The following is a 24,111-nucleotide window of genomic DNA, read 5'->3' as shown; positions in this document are numbered from 1 at the left end:
AGTGTTTATTTTTCTCAAGTTCTTCCTAGCCCCTGTATGCAGGCATGCGTGCTTTATATGTAGTTGTAATTTTAGTGGTGATACATTTCTTATTTGATTTATCCACTTACAGGTTTTTTTTTTAATGCTGATACATAATATCCATAGTGACCACAGTTAGAATATTCTGTTAAACGACTATACAAAGCTTCACCTATCTCTGAACTATTTAAAATAAGTAACTATCAAGGGGAGAAGAGGTTGGTAATTATAATGGATAATACTGATGTAATTATTTTGTAGCCATTAGAAGTGATAACTATGAAGATTATGAAAGTGCTTGCTGCTGCTGCTGCTGCTAAGTCACGTCAGTCGTGTCTGACTCTGTGCGACCCCATAGACTGCAGCCCACCAGGCTCCCTCGTCCCTGGGATTCTCCAGGCAAGAACACTGGAGTGGGTTGCCATTTCCTTCTCCAATGCATAAAAGTGAAAAGTGAAAGTGAAGTCACTCAGTCGTGTCTGACCCTCAGCGACCCCATAAAAACAGAAACCAAAATTATATTTATGTATACACTGACATCTTATATAAGAATTATACATGTGAATTATGACTGGATTAGAATACTGAAAAATCAATATAGTTTATTCATCAGGTAGTATGATTATGGGTAATCTTTTTGGCTTTGAATAATAATTTATGCTCTTTTAAATATATAAGGTGATAAACAAGATATGTTGAGATATAATTTTGAAGAAAAAATTAAGTACATATAAATATAACAAATATATTCATCCGATTTTTAAAAAATATATAAACCTGTTGGTGGAAGTAATTAATACAATTGCAAATGAGCACTAAAAAAGAGTCAGCTTTGGAATTTCATGATTCTATTCTGGATTTCTAAATTAAATGGAAATAAAAATGATATTGTTTAGAATATTATTTCCAAGTATAAAAGTACAACTTATTTCCAAGTCTCCTATAAATGTGTTATCGTGCTTTCATAATTTAAAAAAGAAGAAAGAAGAAAAAAGTATAAACGAAAGTACTAACGATTGTACATGGTAAAAGGGCTATTTGAGGGTAAGTGCCATTTTGACACTGTTTTTGGTAGCTTAACTTCCTGAAATATTGTTTATGAGGATTAATTTACAAGCCTTTCCTATTCAAGTAACCTTTTCCATTTCAGCTGAAGACCCGTGCACAAAACATTGTGTCAGATTCTATGACTGTACCTTCAGTATATACCATTCTTTTTACAAACTGAATTACATTACTGTTTATTTGTTCATTTCTTCACAGAAACAAGTTGTTCCCTGAGTCTGTCATCAGAAATATTATGTATCAGATATTGCAGGGGCTGGCATTTATCCATAAACATGGTAGGTTTTATATCCCTACATCTTTAGATTATCGTCAGTTATGGATAGGAATTATATGGAAGCTATTATTAAATAAATAATATTATGTTAGATAATTACAACTTTGGAGTATGTGCCTACTAAATGACATATTTAAAAACTTCAGAATTTCTACAATTCTAAATAAAATAGAATTTCTATAATCTATAATTATCTTCCTCTATCGAAGAAGGCAAGGGCAACCCACTCCAGTACTCTTGCCTGGAAAATCCCATGGAGGGAGGAGCCTGGTGGGCTGCAGTCCACGGGGTCGCTAAGAGTCCGACACGACTGAGTGACTTCACCTTCACTTTTCACTTTCATGCATTGGGGAAGGAATTGGCAACCCACTCCAGTGTTCTTGCCTGAAGAATCCCAGGGACGGGGGAGCCTGCTGGGCTTCGGTCTATGGGGTTGCACAGAGTCGGACACGACTGAAGTGACTTAGCAGCAGCAGCAGCAGCATCGTCCTCTATATCAGAATTTTTTAGCAGTTTGATTACCAGCATTTAGTCTCAGTCATCATAAACCCACCCTGCTACCTTATTCCACCTAATTTTACCATGGAAATAAAAAAATTATAAGGTTCCTCTTTTGGAAAAGGTTGAAATGCTTTGATCTATCATGACCAATTACTAACATTTAACTATGTTAAAGCCACCCAAGCTATAGTATTTTCTAGTTTTTCTTAGTACTCATAAATAGTTATTTCTGTTCTTGAAGAAATTAAATCAAGTGCTTGTTCTTATTTTTATGAATTTCTTATTTATGTTAATCTTAACTGATATTGTTTTTTGCATCTCTATCAAACCAAAATAATTTCACCTGAAAAGTTAATATGATTATTATGAAAAATTTTAATGAATGTTTAGAATCACTAGCTGTTTCGATATTAAATTAGAAAAGTTTATGCTACCATTGCTGCATTTTGAGCATAAGCATTCAAAACTCACCATCATTAGTCTCCTTTCATGTTTCATCTGATATTTTCTTTACTCTTTTAACTGCTACAGGAAATAAATAGAATTTTCTAAAAATGCCATGCAGAATTCCATATAAACCTTGTAAGGACATTCTTGAATCCCCAGTTTTATATAAGCTATTAAGGTCTTCCAAAATCTAAAACCCATGATAATTTACTACAATTGATTGGTAAAAGTCAGTCATTTGTTAATTAAAATTAAGGATATATACTATTTTAATTGTTTGTAATGGATTCCTTATCTTCAACCCATTTTAAAACTCTGGTCAGCATGGTAACTCTTGATTTTTGCGTGTGTTAATTTATGCTAATGGAAGCAAGTGTGGTGTGAAAAATCAAAAGCCTCATGAAGTCTTTTGATTTTTTTAGCTTTGTATTTTACTGTTATTTTTTAGGCTAGTAATAAAATTGGTTTAGACTTCTTGGATAGATGGGCATACCAGACCACCTGACCTGCCTCTTGAGAAACCTGTATGCAGGTCAGGAAGCAACAGTTAGAACTGGACATGGAACAACAGACTGGTTCCAAATAGGAAAAAGAGTACATCAAGGTTGTATATTGTCATCCTGCTTATTTAACTTATATGCAGAGTACATCATGAGAAACGCTGGGCTGGAAGAAGCACAAGCTGGAATCAGGATTGCGGGGAGAAATATCAATAACCTCAGACATGCAGATGACACCACCCTTATGGCAGAAAGTGAAGAAGAACTAAAAAGCCTCCTGATGAAAGTAAAAGAGGAGAGTGAAAAAGTTGGCTTAAAGCTCAACATTCAGAAAACAAAGATCATGGCATCTGGTCCCATCACTTCATGGGAAATAGATGGGAAAACAGTGGAAACAGTAGCTGACTTTATTTTTCTGGGCTCCAAAATCACTGCAGATGGTGACTGCAGCCATGAGATTAAAAGACGCTTACTCCTTGGCAGGAAAGTGATGACCAACCTAGACAGCATATTAAAAAGCAGAGACATTACATTGTCAACAAAGGTCCGTCTAGTCAAGGCTATGGTTTTTCCAGTGGTCATGTATGGATATGAGAGTTGGACTATAAAGAAAGCTGAGCGCCAAAGAATTGATGCTTTTGAACTATAGTGTTGGAGAAGATTCTTGAGAGTCCCTTGGACTGCAAGGAGATCCAACCAGTCCATCCTAAAGGAGATCGGTCCTGGGCGTTCATTGGAAGGACTGATGTTGAAGCTGAAACTCCAATACTTTGGAGTTTGGCCACCTGATGCGAAGAGCTGACTCATTTGAGAAGACCCTGATGCTGGGAAAGATTGAGGGCAGGAGGAGAAGGGGACTACAGAGGATGAGATGGTTGGATGGCATCACCGACTCGATGGACATGGGTTTGGGTGGACTCCGGGAGTTGGTGATGTACAGGGAGGCCTGGCGTGCTTCGGTTCATGGGGTTGCAAAGAGTCGGACATGACTGAGCGACTGAAATGAATTGAACTGAACCAGCAACTTCAGAGCATAAGGGATTGAAAGAGGAAACTAATTTAGGATTTAAAAATTGCTGCTAAAAGTAAAGGGTAATCTAGAGATGGCTTTTTAAGTGTCTACATAGTGATTTGGGAAAGCAGACTCAAGAACAATAGACATTTTTATAAAAGCTAATTTATTCTTGTTGTATTTAAACGTCTCAGATGTAATCCTTTGAGAAAACAGACACTTTTAAAATAGTAGCTGTCAAAAAATTGAGCTAATACTTTAGTTAAAATAGGACCAAGTTACCAATATATTTATACTATATAAGGTGGGGAAAACTTCAACTCTGGTTTAATTCTCTGCTGCTGCTGCTAAGTCGCTTCAGTCGTGTCTGACTCTGCATGACCCCATAGACGGCAGCCCACCAGGCTCCCCCGTCCCTGGGATTCTCCAGGCAAGAACACTGGAGTGGGTTGCCATTTCCTTCTCCAGTGCATGAAAGTGAAAAGTGAAAGGGAACTCGCTCAGTCATGTCCGACTCTTAGCGACCCCATGGACTGCAGCCCACCAGGCTCCTCCATCCATGGGATTTTCCAGGCAAGAGTACTGGAGTGGGGTGCCATTGCCTTCTCCCGGTTTAATTCTCTAAGATTTTATAGATTAATGTCACGTGCTCCCTCTCCTGTCTTCATCTGAAAGTGCAACATGTTTCTCTTGAAAGTGAATGAAATGGATCTCAATAGCTATTTGGAGTAAGGGGTACCAGGGGTGCCGAGTCCACCTGTCAATGTCACACACAGCCCACAACGGCTCTGAAGGGATTAGAACAGTTCAGGCTTAGAAAAGTCTTCTGAGCTCAAACCCTCTTGGAATGATGACGATCACCTACAACCGATGAGCAGGCCGTTCTTAATTCTCCACCCAGAAGGGTCATTAGGATACAGGCCATCTGTGTACAGCCAGTGTGCTCTGCATACTCCTTAGACGTTTGCAAGGAGGGCTTTTTGCCTCATTTTCATGGGGCTGCCAGGTAGCTTCAGGAACCATCTATTTTATACATTAGTTCGGTAAATAAGCACATTCCCATTGCACTTAATGCACTTCTCAAATAAGTGATTATACTCAAGGAATTGCGGTTAAACTGCCAGCAGCAGGAAGACCAGCTGCATTGGCGTGAACTGATGCACAACCCTCCTTGAGCTTCACATGGCCGCCTCTCTCCAGGCTGAACCTCGTCTGTTACACACTCGTGATCACAGGGCCTCCATAGGGCTGCTTTGCAGATTCACAGAGATAATCGTAATGTGGCAGTACCTAACCCAGTGCCTGAACGCATCAGATCTACAAACAGAAATACTAATGGAGGGACTTCCCTGGTGGTCCAGTGGCTAAGACTGCGCTCCCAATTCAGGGGGCCTGGGTTCAATCCCTGGTCAGGGAACTAGATCCCACATGCCGCAACTAGAGTCCACGTGCCACAGTGACGATCAGAGATCCTGTATGTCACAGCTAAGACCCAGCGCAGCCAAATAAATAAATGAACATTAAAAAAAAGAAAAGGAAAGGAAATACATGTGCATATTTATTTTTACCCATCATATATACTGTATGAATTTTCTTGCCAAATTATTCTGAAAGCAGGGTCCCCACCTCCCATCATTTTATAGACAATAAATAAGGTTTATTTTTTTTCCCCTAAGTTCACATTCCTAATTAGAACAGAGGTTCAGCTTCATCTTGTTAATAAATCAAATATGTCCAGATACGATGATTTATTGTTTTTCCTCTCTATATTACCAAGGTTTTTTCCATAGGGACATGAAACCGGAAAACTTGCTTTGTATGGGCCCAGAACTTGTGAAAATTGCTGACTTTGGACTTGCGAGAGAACTAAGGTCACAGCCCCCGTATACGGACTATGTATCCACCAGATGGTAAGTAGTTTATGCAACTGTCCGGAGACGTGTGTCCCTGGTGAAGTTTTCTTACAGTAGATTGTTCTGTATCTTTCTGGAGGTTCTATATCAAGTACTTAAAATATAGAACTGATTTTTTTTTAATATTTTTTGGAGAGAGAGGAAGATTGGCTCATGACTCTTCTGATTAATAAAAAGAGAAGGAAAAAGGATTTCACACATCCATTCACTCATTCAACAAATATTTGCTGAACACCTACTGTTGGATACTATCTTAGGCACTGGGAACATGGAAGTGAGGGCTTCTCAGATGGCTCAGTGGTAAAGAATCCACCTGCTAATGCGGGAGGCACAGGTTCAATCCCTGAGTGGGGAAGATCCCCTGGAGAAGGAAATGGCAACCCACTCCAGTATCCTTGCCTGGAGAATCCCATGGACAGAGGAGCCTGGGGGGCTACAGTCCATGGGGTTGCAAAGAGTCAGACACAACTGAGCAACTAAACACCAACAACACAGAAGGGAACTAAACAGAAAAGAATCTCTGCCTCATGCTACTTACATGACAGCCAGTGCACAAACAAATTAAACATGTCATGAGTTACCAACAGAGAGACATACACAGGTCCATCAGAAGACATCAGAGCTCCATCACGTCTGGGAAGTCTGAGATGTGATGCCTTGACTGGTTTATAGCAACGAGAATGAGAGGCCTAGAAACTATATAAGCAGTTTGATGAATCTCACGGATACAGTGCGGAGAGCAAGAGCCAAACGGAAGAAGAGCACGTTACGGGATTCCACTTAATGTACAAAAATAGATCTAATCTATGCTGTTAAAGGTCAGGATAGCGGCTAGGGGCAGAAGTGACTGGAAGACTGCAGGACAGGGACCATCTGGAGTGCTGACAACATGCAGTCCCTTGATCTGGGTGCTGGGTCCGTTCTAATTGTGAAAATTCAGCAAGCTGTATTCCTGGGACACCTGCTTTTTTCTGTATGTATCAGTTCAGTTCAGTCGCTCAGTCGTGTCCAACTCTTTGCGACCCCATGGACTGCAGCACGCCAGGCTTCCCCGTCCATCACCAACTCCCAGAGCTTGCTCAAACTCATGTCCATCGCGTCAGTGATGCCATCCAACCATCTCATCCTCTGTCATCCCCTTCTCCTCCCCCACCGTCTTTCCCAGCATCAGGGTCTTTTTCAGTGAGTCAGTTCTTCGCATCAGCTGGCCAAAGTATTTATATTATACTCCAATGAAAGCAATTAAGAATATTTGAATATCAGTGATATTGAGAAAAATTATTACAGAGAAAAATTAAGTCTGGAAAGGGACACGGGGTTGGAGGTGGCACGGGAGGGGAAGGGCATGTTGCTGTTTTTTGTCCGTCTGTTTTGGGTTTTTTGGCCTCTTAGCTCCCTGATCGAACCTGCGTTGGAAGACCTTGTCCTGCATGGTCTTGCATCCCCTGCAGTGGAAGGCAAAGTCTTAGCCACTGGACCACCAGGGAAGTCCCCGTGTTGCTGTTTTAAACAGAAGGTCTCAGTGATGCTGGGGTGCGGGGGTGGGGAGGTGCTGGTGAGAGCTTTTCAGGCGGAGAAAATGCTGAGTGTAAATGCTGAGACCAGGCCTGGAGGCAGGAACGCTATGCACAGAGTAGAATGAACACGCATGGCAAGAGCAGGAAACGAGGTTAGGGTGTTTGAGGGGTGGGCAGATCTCAGAGGTCCCTGTGGATCATGGTAAGGACGGGGGTGGCCTGCTGATCTGTGAGAACTGGGGAGACCCTTGGGGGGCTCTGAGATGCCGGATTGGAAACAGAATTTAGAGGAGCACAGGCAGAACTGGGAGAGCAGGGAGGAGACTGGGGCAGAAGATGGCAGAAAATGACTTGGCTCTCGTGGCCGTGAAGGTCGTGAGAGGGACAGGACGCAGGCTGTGTTTCTAAGGCAGAGCAGATATGGGGGATCAGACAAGGGAGTAAGGAAAGGAGTCAGGCACTTCAGGGGCTTTTCTGTGAGCAGCCGGGAGGCTGGAGTGGGCCCTGATGGGGGTGGTGCTGCTGCGGAGCTCCGGGTTTGGGGGAGGCTGTTTTCAGGGGAGGGGTGCCCCTGAGATGTCATAGTAGGCGGCGGGCCCTATGACCTGGGTTCAGGGGGCAGGGCTGGGCTGAAGACGTAAACTTGGGAGATCTCAGTGTTTAAAATTACAGGGTTGGATGAGGTCACTGAGGGAGCGAGTGTGGTTAAAGAATGAATCAGTCTGAGGACGGAGCCGGGAAAGGGTGGCAGTATGTCCCGGTGTGCTCAGGACAGTCTTGGCCGGGGCCTGTGATCAGGAGTTTAATTAAAGTGAGCTGGGTCACGTCTGATCCCCTGACACTCTATGCTTCCTGCTTCTCCCCCGGTCTTAGCTGCTAACATGAGAGACAGTGAACCAAGGTCACACTTTAACACACAGCTAATTAACAATGCCAGCTTTTTTTTTCTTTTTAATTTTTTAAAAAATTTTAAACAGTTTAAAAAAAATGAGTGTCTTCAAACTGTCTTTGAAGAGAAAAATTAGTTACCTTATTTCTAATAATGGTTTGATTTTTTTCATCACAATCCATGGAATCAATATGAAGCTTTAGGAAGGTCATTCTTTGAAAAGTGAAATGGCTGACATGACTGAGAATGCTACTTAATTTTAGTTAAAAAAACTTTTGCGTTGAAAATAGCATTCTTTTTGCGGTGATAAACCAAATACAAGTTTTAATGATGCTGAACATCATTAAAACAGTATTCTTACTAAATTAAGAAACCTAGAAAGCTGAAGGGTATTTGATGAAGATGCACATCTGTTTTATAACTGCTTCCAAATAAGCTGCTAAATTGCATTCTAACAAAATAACAAGTTGCAGTTGTCAAAATATACACATTACACATACACACAGAGCCTAACCAAACCACAGATTTTCTTTGATGACATTGAGGTTGACTTCAAAGACTGCCGCAGCATGGCTGTGTATTTTTCTCTCTTTGCTGTCATTCGAATTTTAGAATTGTTTGAACCTTTGAAAAACTACTTTGTAAGTCAATTTCAATAATTTACAGTAGTACCTAGCTTTTTTGTACATAATCCCTTTATATTTTGGTTGCATTTTGTTTCAAATCCCTTGGAAATCTTCCTTCAGAATTTTTGATAAACAGCGCCAAAAACTCACGCTTCTGAAGTTTATAGTAAACTGGAATTATTGAAAATGAGGTTTGCAAACAGGAAGATAATGATTTTTATCCCTACAAAAGCAAAAGAGGAACTGAACAGATTAAATGCCAAGAGCTCAAAGTATACTAGTTTTGATCTGTTTAAATGTATAGTTAGAATTGGAAAATCTCCTCTTGCGGGGAAGAATCTTTTTAAGGAGCTTCTATTTTCAGCTGGGTAAATTTAGATCCTGTACTGAAATGGAGTGAAATTGAAACTATTTGTTTTCAGTATCTAAACCTGGCAAAATGTTTGAAATAATTTTGCCTCATAAAACTATCAAAACATAGTAACAGGTGTTGGCAAGGATGCGGAGGAATTGGAACCCTCATAGGTTGTTGGTAGGAGTGCAAAATGGTACAGAACAGTCTGGCAGTTCCTCAGTGGATAAACATATAGGTGTATACCCAAGAGAAATGAAAACATATGTCCACACAAGAACTTGTGACTGTTCATAACAACATTATTTGTAATAGCCCAAAAGTAGAAACAACCAATAAACAGATAAACAAAATGTGGTATAGCCATACAGTGGAATATTGTTGTTGTTCAGTCACTCATGTCTAACCCTGTGACCCCATGGACTGCAGAACGCCAGGCTTCCCTGTCCTTCACCATCTCCTGGAGCTTGCTCAAACTCATGTCCGTAGAGTCGGTGATGCCATTCAACCATCTCATCCTCTGTCATCCCCTTCTCCTCCTGCCTTCAATCTTTCCCAGCATCAAGGTCTTTTTCAGTGAGTAGGCTCTTCACATCAGGTGGCCAAAGTATTGGAGCTCCAGCTTCAACATCAGTCCTTCCAATGAATATTCAGAGTTGATTTCCTTTAGGATGGACTGGTTGGATCTCCTTGCAGTCCAAGGGACTATCGAGAGTTTTCTCCAGCACCACAATTTGAAAGCATCGATTATTTGGCACTCAACCTTCTTTATTATTCAAATCTGACATCCACACATGACTACTGGAAAAATCATAGCTTTGACTATACAGATATTTGTTGGCAAAGTAATGTCTCTGCTTTTTAGTACACTGTCTAGGTTTGTCATAGCTTTTCTTCCAAGGAGCAAGCGTCTTTTAATTTTGGGGCTGCAGTCCCTGTCTGCAGTGATTTTGGAGCACAAGAAAATAAAATTTATCAGGCCTTCTACTTTTTCCCCATCTATTTGCCATGAAGTGATGGGACTGGATGCCATGATCTTAGTTTTTTGAATGCTGAGTTTTAAGCCAGCTTTTTCACTCTCCTCTTTCACTTTCATCAAGAGACTCTTCACTTTCTGCCATTAGTATGGTATCATCTGCATATCTAGGGTTGTTGATATTTCTCCCAGCAATCTTGATTCCAGCTTGTGGAGAAGGAAGTTCTGATACATGCTACAACATGGATAAACCTTGAAAACATGTTAAGTGAAAGAAGCTGGTCACAAAACACCAGACAGTGTATGGTCCCATTGATGTGAAGTGATTGAACAGGCAAATCAATAGATAGGTGGCAGACTAGAGACGCTGGACCCAGGGCTGTTGGAGTGATGTGGGGTTTCTTTGGGGGATAATTAAAATGTTCTCGAGTTGATTGTGATGATGGATACACAACTCTGTGAATATACTATATTATCAATTAAGGGAATTGAGTCAGTTGAGGAACTGCTGCTTTCAAACTGATAAGCAAAAAAAATAAAAAAAGGATAAATAAGCACAGGATATACTCAATATCCTGTGACAAACCATAATGACTGAAAAAGAATGTATACACGTATAACCGAATCACTTTGCTATACAGCAGACATTAACACAACATTGTAAATCACTATACTTGAATAAAATAAATTTAAAAAAAAGGGGGCGGAAAAGCTCACTACTCAGGGATAATCTTTGTTAATCTTTTGTTTTCTGTCCTTCATATGAATGTATCAGGATGTAATGCATTGTAAAATTACACAGCTGTTCCCATTTAGGATATATCTGCTTCCATTCAGAGCTTCCCCCCCTTTCCTTAGTATATTATATAGCATTTTCACATCTGTTTGTTGGAGTTCCTATCTTAGGTCACTTGGACAGTTCATTGATATTTGTCTCGAGCTCCGCTACATGTATGTGGTCAGGAAAAATCTGCTCCATCCAATAGAAACCCAACACACTGTGCAGATGCCCGATACACAGACAGGCATTTAACACCCCGTCCTTGACCGAAATGCACGACCAAACAAAACGAGAGCCTGCTGTCCCTCCGTCTCAGAAACGACACCCAGAATGGCCTGCTCGATTTTGTGTTCCCTTTTCATAGGTATCGCGCTCCTGAGGTTTTATTAAGATCTTCGGCTTACAGCTCCCCCATCGACGTGTGGGCTGTTGGCAGTATAATGGCTGAACTGTATACATTAAGACCGCTTTTCCCGGGGACAAGTGAGGTCGATGAAATCTTCAAGATTTGCCAGGTTTTAGGGACGCCTAAAAAAGTAAGTACTCTTGTCCCTAAGTTGTAACTTTTCATTATTTATAACTTTTGGCAAGCTAGCTGCTATTTGAATTTTTCAAATAGGCTTATGCTTTAATGGTTAATTTTCTTATAATCTTTTTTTAAAATTGGCATGGAATGAGGATTGCAGAAGCTAGAATTCTATCAGGTTGTGGAAAAATGGTGCTTGCCTCCCTTGAAGAACATAAGGGAGGATTTTCTATATTTAGAGTTCTATATATTTAACTTCGAGCAGATGACCAGCTGATGGCTACGGAGACATCCTTGCTCCAGAATCTTTCCTCCTTGTTCTGTGAATGTCCATTGGAATCAACTTATTAATGCCAAGTGTCCTAGATTTTATATTCTCTTAACCTTTTCTTGTTTACTTTTATATACCTCTGCCACAGATATTGAATTTCTTGAAATTAGGACTTTTCAATTAACTATTGCACTCAGCTAGACTTCACTTTCTGAGTTGTACTTATTTAATAAGTTTAAATATATATAATTACACCTTACTTGGGTGTGTGCCTCATACTTAATATTAGACAAGTTAACGCAGCTATTAAAAGTTTATCAAAACCGTCATTTCCCAGCTGTGTGCAGGTTTTGACATCGGAGGCAATGCATTAACATATAATGAGGATCTCTGTGATAGTTATTCTCTTTGTAAATCACTTGTCCTTAGTTGTTCAAACTCACCTGGGTGCCATCATCACCATCATCATTCACATTTTGAAATTTATAAAAGTGCCTTCTCATTTTTTCCCCTAACTCCTAATTCAGTGTTCTGTCTATACTGTTTGTAGCACTGAGCTAGGTATGCCATCGGATATTTCATTTTCACATTTATTTATGAGTCAACACTTCATACATGAGGGATTCTTATATTATTACTATGTTTGTATTAAACTGATCACTAAAAACAATTTTCTTATTGCTTTCTCTCCCCCACTCATATATTCCTTCAACAGAGTGACTGGCCAGAAGGGTACCAGCTTGCATCCTCTATGAATTTCCGCTTTCCCCAGTGTGTTCCTATAAACCTAAAAACTCTTATTCCCAATGCCAGTAACGAAGCCATTCAGCTTATGACTGAAATGTTGAACTGGGACCCAAAGAAACGACCAACAGCAAGCCAGGTAAGATAAATCTCCTTGGTATAGCTTTTTTTTCTTCTTTTAATTTGAGGTTTTACTATATCTGGGGTATCTTCCTTTGCAGAGACAAGTCTATTTTCGACCAGAATTTTACCAAGAGAATTAAGCCCTAAAACTTAAGGCACCCACTGTACCTAATGAATTAACTTCCAGGCGTGTAAGATTCTTGGAAAGATTGCAAAAAATAGCCACTCCAGTGATTTTCTGTGTTTTATGGTTCAAATGAGGAACCCTACGGAGGTTGAGGCTGAAAGGAATCAATCTCTAATGATAAAAATTCAGGCATGGGACAAGCTAATTAGGAAGCAACTTGTCATGGGTGGTAGAAGAGCATTTCTTCAGTTAGACAGCCTCGTAGAATTTCCGCTGCTCTCCTGCGGTTTGGAGGAGTCCTGTTCCCTCCACGCACCACAGGAATGGAGCGTCCTCTCTCCGGCTCTCACAAGAGGGCAGCATATGATACCCACGCTTGGCTTCTTTGTGACTTATAGCCTCAGCACCTACAGAGGAACCTTGTCTCGTGGTCTTAAAAACAGTACAGTTTTATCTGCAAACGGCATAAATTAAAAAGTCATTATGGGCTTTATGGTGTTCTTATTGTTATTTAACTATTCATTAAGTGCTGAAATAAACCAAATAATGGTTTGGCTTTTTAAAAATTTAATTTGGGAAAATATTTTCTAAAGATCAACTGGAAGAACAGATAGGAAAGAATAACCAAGACAGGCTTGAATGAGAATAAGTAACTTGGGGGATGGTGGTAAGGGTAGACAGTTTGCCCTATCAGATATTAAAGTAATCTGTAACGGGACTTCCTGGCAGTCCAGTGGTTCAGATTCCACGTTTCCACCACAGGAGGGGGTACGAGTTCCATCCCTGGTTGGGGAACTAAGAGTCCCACATGCTTCACAGCATGGCCAAAAAAATAAATTGTGTGTATTACAAGAAAATCATCATCTGTTAAGTGACAGTAATTACGGCAGTGAAGGTGCTGGCGTAAGTGTGCTTAGTCGCTCAGTCGTGTCCGAGTCTTTGCGACCCCGTGGACTGTAGCCCACCAGCCTCCTCTGTCCATGGGGTTCTCCAGGCAAGAACACTGGAGTGGGTTGCCATTCCCTTCTCCAGGGGATCTTCCTGACCCAGGGATCCATCCTGGGTCTCTGGCATTGCAGGAAGATTCTTTACCATCTGAGCCACCCTAGTACTCGTGTGGAGAAGGAAAAGGCAACCCACTCCAGTGTTCTTGCCTGGAGAATCCCAGGGACGGGGGAGCCTGGTGGGCTGCCGCCTGTGGGGTCGCACAGAGTCAGACACGACTGAAGCGACTTAGCAAGCAAGCAAGCAAGTACTCGTGTATTATTATTATAACAGTAATGCTGTTATTAATTGATGACAATAACTAATATTTATTGAGCAGGGGCTTTATGTAAAATTTCTGACAGTCCTCACAAAAACTCTATTAGGTACACATTATCACTGCTTAAAAATAAACAAACTAGGAACTCAGACATTGCATAATTTGTGCAATGTTGTATAGTCAATAATTGGTGGAAGTGAGATATTGTTAATTAAGGTAAATGGCAAAAGGCACAGTCACAAAATATTTTAATAGGGTCATTTTCTATTAGGAATTCTCATAGTTTAATACATTTTGAGTGGTAATAGGCTTTTCTGTTTTCATTTTTTATAAATACATGTGTATTTACAGACTTAACAGCTTCTGCAACTGTAAGGATCTTATGCCAGTAACTTCACTGTTGTAATTACTATCACTTAACAATTATTTTTTATGGTAAATACAATCTACTTATTTTTTTTGCCACACCATATGTATGTATATGAAAGGTAATGTAAATGAAAGACTAAAAAGAAATACTAAAAAGAAAAGCATCAAAATGTGAGCAGTAGTTTTCTCTTTGGTGTTGGCTTTAGAGATAATTTTAATTTCTTCTTGAGAACTTTCTATACATTCCTTATTGTATGCAATCAGTATTCCCTCAACAAACAGGAAACAATGTTATTATTTTTTAAAGAATTCCTGTTTCTTTAAGGATGGTAGCTGGTATCTTAAAGGGGAAAAGTTACAGATGAAGCCTTGAAATTGCAAAACACACTCTTATAAATGTGTACATTCTTGCCTGAGGAATACTGACATGCTAATTAATGGGACTACTTGATTCAGAATTTGCCTCCTGGCTGCCAGGCACTGATGTATTTAAATCATCTACAGTGGTTGAGTTCCACCAAGCAGTGTCTGCGTGATTAACACATGCATGGGGTGTGGTAGGGGACAGAATGAAGTGTCTAAGGGGAAAACTCAGAATAAAACTTCCCCCCACTTCTGCCAAAACATACCTCCCTGCCCTTAACCTCTGTCTTGTTCACTATTTCAGGGCTGGGCTTTTCAGTGGAAGCAGGGAGCCATAGTTAGGGAGAGGTTAAGTTCTGGATGCTGCCTCTATTCCTTCAAAATCTGCCCTTGAGCAGCTAAGAAGTTCACTGTGGGTCATGGCTCTGCCTCTACATGGCGGGTGGGGACTGGCTTAGGGCAGGAGGTGCAGGAGAACTGGACTTGGTTATCTTAAGGAGCAACCCTCCACCAACACACACATACACACTCACACACACACAACAATAGAACTGGGAACTTCCCTCCCCATCCAGACATGTAATACTGACAAAGATCTATATGCACAGCTGAGCTGCAGATAAACCTTCAGACAGCCTCCAGACCAATTGTCATCAACCCCGGTGTTGTTAAGTCATTTAGTCGTGTCCCGCTCTTTGTGACCCCAGGCTCCCCTGTCCTTCACCAACTCCCAGAGCTTGCTCAAACTCATGTCCATTGAGTCGGTGATGCCATTCAACCTTCTCATACTCTGTCGTCCCCTTCTCCTCCCGCCTTCAATCTTTCCCAGCATCAGGGTCTTTTCCGATGTTGGCTCTTTGCATCAGGTGGCCAGAGTACTCCTTGGTATTCCTGACATTTTTGACCCAATGATTCTTTGCTGAGGGGATGGGTCGGGGGCGGGCTGTCCTGTTCGTTGTAGGATATTTAGCAGCATTCCTGCAGCATGCCTAGACACCAGGAGCACTCCCCATCCCCTGAATTGTGACAATAAAAAATATCTCCTAAGGGGCAAAGTCTCCCCAGTCCAGAACCCCTGCTCAAGACTGTGTCACCCAATCATCAGGTCCCCCCACCCAACTTCCACGTAATAGCAGCAGTTTGATGACCGATCCAATTAGATAGTGTCCATTTTTACTAGTATTTTCTTTCTTGTTTTAACTAGTATTTTTATATTCTATCCCCTAAGTAATCTTCTCTTTGCTTGTATATTGTTAAATTAGGCTTTATAAGTATGTGTTTGTTATTGTCTTTCTTAGAATTTTTTTATTGCTAGTCAATATGGAGTTATAGTTAGAATAACCCTGAATTTTATATGATGGTAGAGTTTTTCACTAAAAACAAACTACGTAGAAGGTTTTCTTAACTCATTTTTCTTAATGCCTTTATGGGGTCTAAACCATTATCAGTATCTACCATTTTGGTTTGAATTTTTTTCAAATTCAGCCAATGTTACAAGCTAGATTTTGTTTTCATACAAAGTCTTTAAAAGAACATTTGCTTTTGCTTTGACTGGATGTGAAAATTACTGAATGTGAGTCTTATATTCTTCCTACTAACATGTACTTTTTCAATTTTTAAATGAAATTTAGTTCTCAAATTATTTTTTCCTGGGTATCTTTTTAAAGTCATCACATAAGGGAAAAGGTGGATACTCTGTAAATCTTTGAAACTTACCCAGACGGGTGATACATGCCTAGCCCAACGCCGGATGGTAGTGTATATGCAATAAATTTAGGAGAAACCATTTTTCATTTGTTATTTCCATGCTGCTACAGGCCTTGAAACACCCATATTTTCAAGTTGGTCAAGTATTAAGCCCTTCCTCACATCATTTGGAATCGAAACAGCCTTTAAATAAGCTTGTGCAACCACTCGAACCAAAGCCATCTGCAGCGGATCCAGAACCTCAGCCTCTGCCGGACATCAATGACCAGGCTGCCGGACCGCCCCAGCTGAAGAACAGCCACCAGCCACTGCAGTCTATCCAGCCGCCGCAGAACGTGGGTGTCCAGCCAGCACCCAAACAGCACAGGCAGCAGAAAAGGCCGCCAACCCTCTTTCCAAGTATCGTCAAAAATATGCCCACTGTAAGTAGCCCAATATGACACTTTGGATGGTTTGGTTCCACTAGGATTTCCTTTCTAGGCATTCTCTCAGAGTCAGGGAAGCTATAAAAGATGTTTGTCTGTTTCGTTTATCAGTACAGACCCAGAACCCAGAACAGTGTCTAAAAGTGAAAGTGTGAGTCGCTCAGTCCTGTCCAACTCTTTGTGACCCCATAGACTGTAGCCCACCAGGCTCTTTGTCCATGGGATTCTCCAGGCAAGAATACTGCAGTAGGTAGCCATCCCCTTCTTCAGGGGATCTTCCCAATCCAGGGATCAAACCCCAGGTCTCCTGCATTGCAGGTAGATCCTTTACCATCTGAGCCACCAGAGAAGCTGTCTGGCACGTGGTAAATTCTCAACAAATATCTGTTGAATGAATAAATAAGTAAATATCCACACTGATTTTCAATCACCCTGAGGGTCTTAAGGAGTCCACGTTACCTTTCGGACAATTCTGACTACTAGAAAGTTCTTCCTCACAGTGAACTAAAATCTGGTTTCAAAAAAAAAATTTTTTTTTTTTTTTATGTGGGCCATTTTTTAAAGTTTTTATTGAATTTGTTACAGTATTGTTTCCGTTTTCTGTTTTGGTTTTGTTTTGGCCGGGAGGCACGTGGAATCTTGGCTCTCAGACCAGCGATCAAACCCACAGCCCCTGCATTTGAAGGCAGATTTTTAACCACCAGGCTACCAGGGAAGTCCTTGGTTTCTGCAGCTTTTAATAAAAGTGAATCACTTTCAGAAAGGCAGCCTTCAGATACTGGAAATTCACCCTTACCTTACCTGCCACTTTCTCCAGGAGAAACACACCCCCAGTTCCCTCTCAGGCTCCGCTGGAACTCACTGATAGCTGACTCCCCCCGAGTCCCCTCCCTGTCCTTCATTCCCCTTCTCCAGAACTAGTGGCAGATAGCAGGTAGGAAATACAAACTGGGTGAATCACCACCACAGTTCCGGAACGGTGTTCACTCATGCCATCAAGGGTTATCTTTTTTTTTCCCCCTTGAAAAGCACATAAAATGGTGACTCGTACCAGGAGGGAAAGAAAAGGAAATTCAGTCATAGCTACTCAGCACCTTGCACTATGCAGCCCCCGTGTGCATTCCCAAAGTGACCTGAACAATTTACTGCCTTTCTTTCCTAGCACACTCTCTCTTTTTGTAACTGCCGTTAGTCTTTGCCCTCAGCTGGTACCAAACTTACTACTGTAGAGTTCGTAAAAATCCACCTGCTACTTTATAAAAGTTATTAATACTTTCCCTTTTCCAATCTTCTCAGACATAAGACGACTAGATGTTACTGGCATTGTTCAGCAGCTCCTAACATAGAGTTCAACTGAAATACGAGTCTCAGGCTCAGACAAGGATAACTTTGATTAACTGTGCCCATCTGAGGCTTTGGATCTCCTTGTTCTCCTTAGTCTGGAGCTCATTCTCTCTCAAACACCACTTATTGTTCATCACCCATCACTATGGCACCATGAGCTTCAAGCAATGGCATATCCACTCTTTAAGCATCTTCTTGCTTCAAATGCAGCTGAATTTGCTGACCTTGCTTCCAAATTCCCAATTTTCAGTCACCTTGTGGATTTCTCAGTTTACGTGAGCCCCAGAACACCCACGTTAATCTGAATAAAACCGCCTCATTGTCTGCCCCAGCCTAGGTCTTCTTCCTCATTCCTTATTAACGGAGCCACCCCTCTGAGAAGCCGGGCTCACACTGTGAAGTCATGCCTGCCTCTCCTTCTCTGTGTCCTGTAGGACCACACTCGGTGACTTAAGACAGAACCTGACCCCCTGTGGCTTAAACCAGGAGGGGTGTTTTTCTCTGATAGCAAGAAGGCGGGTGGTGGGCCAGCCAGGGCTGGTGCCGCTTGTAAAGAGCACCGGACTGCCCTGTCTCCCTGTCCCCACCACCACACTCAGTGGGAGGCTCCCAGTCCCATGGATGGCTGCTGCTCCCTGGGGTTGTGTCTGCCATCCCCAAGGGGGCAAGAGTGAAACACACAGGCACACGCCACCAGCAGAGCCTAACGCTGGCCCTCCTGGAAGCCCCTCCCAACAGATGGGCACTTCATCTCACTGGCTAGATCGTGTCCCCTGGGTACACAGAGCTGCGAGGGAGGCTGGCATTTTGTTTTAGGTATTTTACATGGGCAGACTGCCGCCCAGAAGAGAATCCTAGTAAGGAGACAGAGGAGGGTGGCTACTGAGGGGGCAACCAGCAGTGTCTGCCACACTCACCTTGACCTCTGTTCAGAGAGACACTGAATCCAGACCTTTTACTCCTTGTTAACAGAAGCGTGTGCTTTCTCAAGCATTCCAGCCACGATGAATCTGCTGTCCTTGTCACTGCATGCCACTCTAACTGCAAAGGCCTCCTCTCTGATGAGCCTGACCTTTCCCAAAAGGGGCCTTTATCACATGACTTTTTTAGCTCAAAAACATCCAGCGTTCTCCATGGCCCAGAGGACAGCTGCCGTGTCTTAGGGATTCATGCAAGGTCCTGCAGCACAGAGCACCCATCTGTCTTTACAGCCTCGACCTCCAACAGCACAACACATGCAGTCCACTCAACTCCGTCTACATTTTCTCCCCAGAACACCCACTGACACTTCTCTATTAAAAAGATATACTTCATCCATTTCCTTTTCCAAACCGTAGAATAACAACAATACCTAACATACCTAATACAGTCACACTTACGTGCAAGGAAGTGAAAGTCGCTCACTCATGTCCAACTCTTTGTGACCCCATGGACTATACAGTCCATGGAATTCTCCAGGCCAGAATGCTGGAGTGGGTAGCCTTTCTCTTCTCCAGGGGATCTTCCCCACCCCAGGGCTCAAACCCAGGTCTCCCACATTGCAGGTGGATTCTTAACCAGCTGAGCCACCAGGGAAGCCTGTACATGCAAGGGCCCCTGCTAAAAACTTTTGATGTATTTTACTATCAAATCCAAAAACACTAAGATATAAACACTGTATCCCCCACACACACACCACCATTTAAGGGGAAGGAAACTAAGGCTTTGAAAAGTTAGGTCATTTGCCCAAAAAGCCACCCATGGAAGTTTTCTAGATTACACGTCAACGAAGACTTAGCTCTGATCCTAAGTACTCAAGCCTCCCGCAACCCAGGTTCACAGAGATCTTTCTCAACAGCCTATCACACTTTTAACCTGCGCTGTCTTTGTCAGCATCTTAAAACACTGTGTACCCGTGTGTCTCCTTAACTCTGTGGAAAGCCCCTTGAGGATGGGGACAGGCAGCACCGAATGTGACAGCCTGCACACAGTAGGCCCTCGGCCCTCGGCCCCCGATTAAAGACGGCGATGCTGCTTTCCCACCACAGAAGCCGGGCGGCGCCCTGGGCCACAAAGGCGCCCGGAGGCGCTGGGGCCAGGCCGTGTTCAAGGCTGGAGACGGCTGGGCAGACCTGGAGGACAGCGACTTTGGAGCCTCCCATTCCAAGAAGCCAAGCATGGGCTTGTCCAAGGAGACGAGGAGAAAGGAGTCTCCGTTTCGGTAAGGGAGGGCTCACGTTTTCTCAGGAACATATATTTTTCAGCCCGCGTCAACTTGACTCTACTCGATAAGCGCAAATGAGTGTAGATGGCAAAAGGTAAGAAGTAGCTCAAACCCAGATCTCTGCGCTTCCCTTTGGGGAAGTTCAGACCCCTGACTCCGCACAGGAACGAGTCTCGGGATCACCCTCGGGCCGAGGGTGTGGGGTGAGGGGTTATCACGTGCAGCGTTGAGTGTGCCCCCGCTGAATTACATCCACCATGACTGGCCTTTGAAGCCCACACTCCTCTTTGCAAAAAGCCAAGCACAATCTACAAAGGTCATGGTTTCCTCTGCCGGTAGCGTTCAGAGTGGATCCTTTGCTTGCTGCTCTGAACATTTTTGCTCGTTTTCTGGACTTTTCTTGAAAACTTGATATCTCTAGCAGTCTCTTTTTAAATTTTTAATTGGAAGATAATTACTGTATAATATTGTGATGGTTTCTGCCCGACATCAACATGAATACGTGTGTCCCCTCCCTCTTGAACTTCCAGTAGGGCTGTTTCTCATGAAGGGTCTCCTGGTGTCCAGGGCCACCCCAAAGCTGTGGCCAGTGGTTCAGAGAGGGCCAGTCACCTGAGTGTCCATCTCCCAGGGGGTCGAGTGGGTGGGGATCTCCCGGGGGTGAGCACGGAGGCCGGGGATCAGACAGGTGACAAGGGCGGCCAGTGTGGCCAGGCCTCCGCAGAGGAGCGGGGAGAAGGTTGTGGTGAAGGACCACATGCAGAGCAATAGGCAGCAAAACACACAGAATCACAGCCGTCTCCTCTGGCAGCGACGGCCGCTGCTCGGAGAAATGGCCTCTGCGCTAGACAGAGCCAGGCCGGCACGCCGAAGGCCTGCGTTCCAGCACGGGACCGGGGCTGGGGGAGGTGGGCGCGGCGGGCAGCATGGGTCCCTTCTCCTGGGACCTGGCATGTCTCGCAAACGCGTTATTTCCCTGCAGGGCATTAGGCTCACCGGAAGTTTTGTCTGGGATCTCTCCTAGCCCTTCTTCCCACTGCAGCCCTCCTTAGCCCAACCCAAAGCGTTTCCCAACACCCTCGTGGAGCCGCACCCCCGGAGTAGACGGGTGGACATGGCTGAGAGTTTCTCCCCTTTCAACACAACATGTTGCCACATCCTGAACCCACAGCTGCCGCAGGTATAGACAAAAAAAAAAAAAAAAAAGGAAACACGCTGTACACAGGGCAATTACTGCTTAGTTCTAAAATCTTTGTGCTGCACGCTGTCCAGTATTGGGAACAATTTCTGCGCACTGCAGTGTCTCTGCTCAGCCAGAGTTGACACTCAGGGGTGTCTTATCGGCCAAAGGACGCTGATGGAAACCACTGGCGGGTCTGAAAAGGTGTGCAGAGGGTGGGGGAGCGCCAAGCGGCATCACCTTGCTGTTCTTCACCTGGTGACATCCCTTCATGTTGACTTTCGAGGCTTCCAGAGTCGGTGCCCGCGGGCTCCAGCTACTCAACAAGGGAAAACAAGAGCTTACCTGCTGCTGTTACCCTGAAATCAGATTCGGAACTGTCAGCTGCTTCCACGGCCAAACAGTACTATTTGAAACAGTCAAGATACCTTCCGGGTAAGTAAAGACCACAAAATGTTTCCTGGTGGCGAAAGCATGTTAGCAGGTCATGCTCCAGGGTCTCTGAGTCTTTGACGAAAGGGCGCCCATGACCCGCCGTTGCAGCCCTCTGCTGGCCCAGCCTGTCACCAGGCACTGTTCTGGACCTTCTGCCTCTGTGAAATGGGCTCAAGAAATGCCTGGGAGCCGCAAATCAAGATGATGAGTGTGCTACAGAAACCACCACCCTCCCCACCAAAGCTGTGCCTTCATAAACGCGAAGCTTTATTCAGACAATTCTGCAGTCCCATTACAAGTTTTTTTTAAGAGATAGAATTTATATATGTTCCCTAAATAATCTGATGTGTGCTTTTAAAAGATCATCTAGCTGCTAGGTAGACCACGCTTAGGGGCTCAAAAGGGGTCGGGGGACTGGTCACGGGGCCGCTGTCCATATCTGGGTAGAGAGGGCGATGACTTGTTCTGGGACTGAACTCCTTAGGACCGCGGTGAGAGGAGTGGGAATTAAGACCATAAGAGAGGGTGCACTTGGAGAGGTGCAAAGGCCCCAGTCAGTGTCAGTTCTGGTGTTGAAACCATGAGGAGGTTCTGTTCTGACTGCAAGAGCAGGGGTGTAACAGGGTTTTCAGAACACTGATTCCTGGGGGACATTTTTCCTTTCTTTTTTTAAACTGAATCCACCTCACTGAAATAAAATCAGTGATTGTTATCTATAGAAGTTCACCCTCTGGTGGTGGGAAAGGCGATTGTAAAATTTTCGGCAGAGCTTAGTATTAGTGGCTCAGTCATCTCCCGACTCTGCCAGCCTGTGGACTGTAGCCCATAAGGCTCCTCTGTCCATGGGATCCCCCAGGCAAGAATACTGGAGTGGGTTGCCATTTCGTTCTCCAGGGGATCTTGCCGAACTGGGGAGCAAACCTGGGTCTGCTGCACTGCAGGCAGATTCTTTAGCATCTGAGCTGCCGGGGCAGAGGATAAATGGATCCCAAACACCCTTTTCCCAGTTCTGCTTGTTTCCTAATGTAGTTTTCAAGTTATTTCAGGGTATCTGAGACCTGTCTGATTGTTTCATTTTTAACCAGAAAGCTCTAACCAATTCTGCTTACTCTGGGTCAGAAGCATGGCTGTACATTGAAGCCTAAGAAACACAGATAATCGCGATGGTGTGATCACTCACCTAGAGCCAGACATCCTGGAATATGAAGTCAAGTGGGCCTTAGAAAGCATTACTACGAACAAAGCTAGTGGAGGTGATGGAATTCCAGTTGAGCTATTTCAAATCCTGAAAGATGATGCTGTGAAAGTGCTGCACTCAATATGCCAGCAAATTTGGAAAACTCAGCAGTGGCCACAGGACTGGAAAAGGTCAGTTGTCATTCTAATGCCAAAGAAAGGCAATGCCAAAGAATGCTCAAACTACCACACAATTGCACTTGTCTCACACACTAGTAAAGTAATACTCAAAATTCTCCAGGCCAGGCTTCAACAATATATGAACTGTGAACTTCCAGATATTCAAGCTGGTTTTAGAAAAGGCAGAGGAACCAGAGATCAAATTGCCAACATCCGCTGGATCATGGAAAAAGCAAGAGAGTTCCAGAAAAACATCTATTTCTGCTTTATTGACTATGCCAAAGCCTTTGACTGTGTGGATCACAATCAACTGTGGAAAATTCTGAAAGAGATGGGAATACCAGACCACCTGACCTGCCTCTTGAGAAACCTGTATGCAGGTCAGGAAGCAACAGTTAGAACTGGACATGGAACAACAGACTGGTTCCAAATAGGAAAAAGTACCTCAAGGCTGTATATTGTCACCCTGCTTATTTAACTTTTATGCAGAGTACATCATGAGAAACGCTGGGCTGGAAGAAGCACAATCTGGAATCAAGACTGCCGGGAGAAATATCAATAACCTCAGATATGCAGATGACACCACCCTTATGGCATAAAATGTAGAAGAACTAAAGAGCCTCTTGATGAAAGTGAAAGAGGAGAGTGAAAAAATTGGCTTAAAGCTCAACATTCAGAAAACTAAGATCGTGGCATCTGGTCCCATTACTTCATGGGAAATAGATGGGGAAACAGTAGAAACAGTGTCAGACTTTATTTTTGGGGCTCCAAAATCACTACAGATGGTGATTGCAGCT

At 43.2% G+C, this 24,111-nt stretch overlaps 1 protein-coding gene across 4 annotated transcripts in view; it reads left to right on the top strand.

Annotated features, from left to right (window-relative positions):
• Positions 1-24,111, top strand: part of MAK (male germ cell associated kinase) — a 50,137-nt gene that overhangs the window by 15,010 nt on the left and 11,016 nt on the right. For all 4 annotated transcript variants that reach the window (XM_025265681.3, XM_044926983.2, XM_025265683.3 and 1 more), the window contains exons 5-11: positions 1,285-1,364; positions 5,601-5,733; positions 11,242-11,413; positions 12,390-12,557; positions 16,482-16,793; positions 20,168-20,340; positions 21,810-21,958. In XM_025265681.3, coding sequence (XP_025121466.2) covers positions 1,285-1,364; positions 5,601-5,733; positions 11,242-11,413; positions 12,390-12,557; positions 16,482-16,793; positions 20,168-20,340; positions 21,810-21,958 — 1,187 coding nt within the window. The remainder of the gene's footprint in view (positions 1-1,284; positions 1,365-5,600; positions 5,734-11,241; positions 11,414-12,389; positions 12,558-16,481; positions 16,794-20,167; positions 20,341-21,809; positions 21,959-24,111) is intronic.

This window comes from Bubalus bubalis, chromosome 2, assembly GCF_019923935.1.
Source record: "Bubalus bubalis isolate 160015118507 breed Murrah chromosome 2, NDDB_SH_1, whole genome shotgun sequence".
Classification (NCBI taxonomy): domain Eukaryota; kingdom Metazoa; phylum Chordata; class Mammalia; order Artiodactyla; family Bovidae; genus Bubalus; species Bubalus bubalis.
Note: the sequence above shows the minus strand (reverse complement) of the source record. Positions and strands in the feature narration are given on the sequence as shown.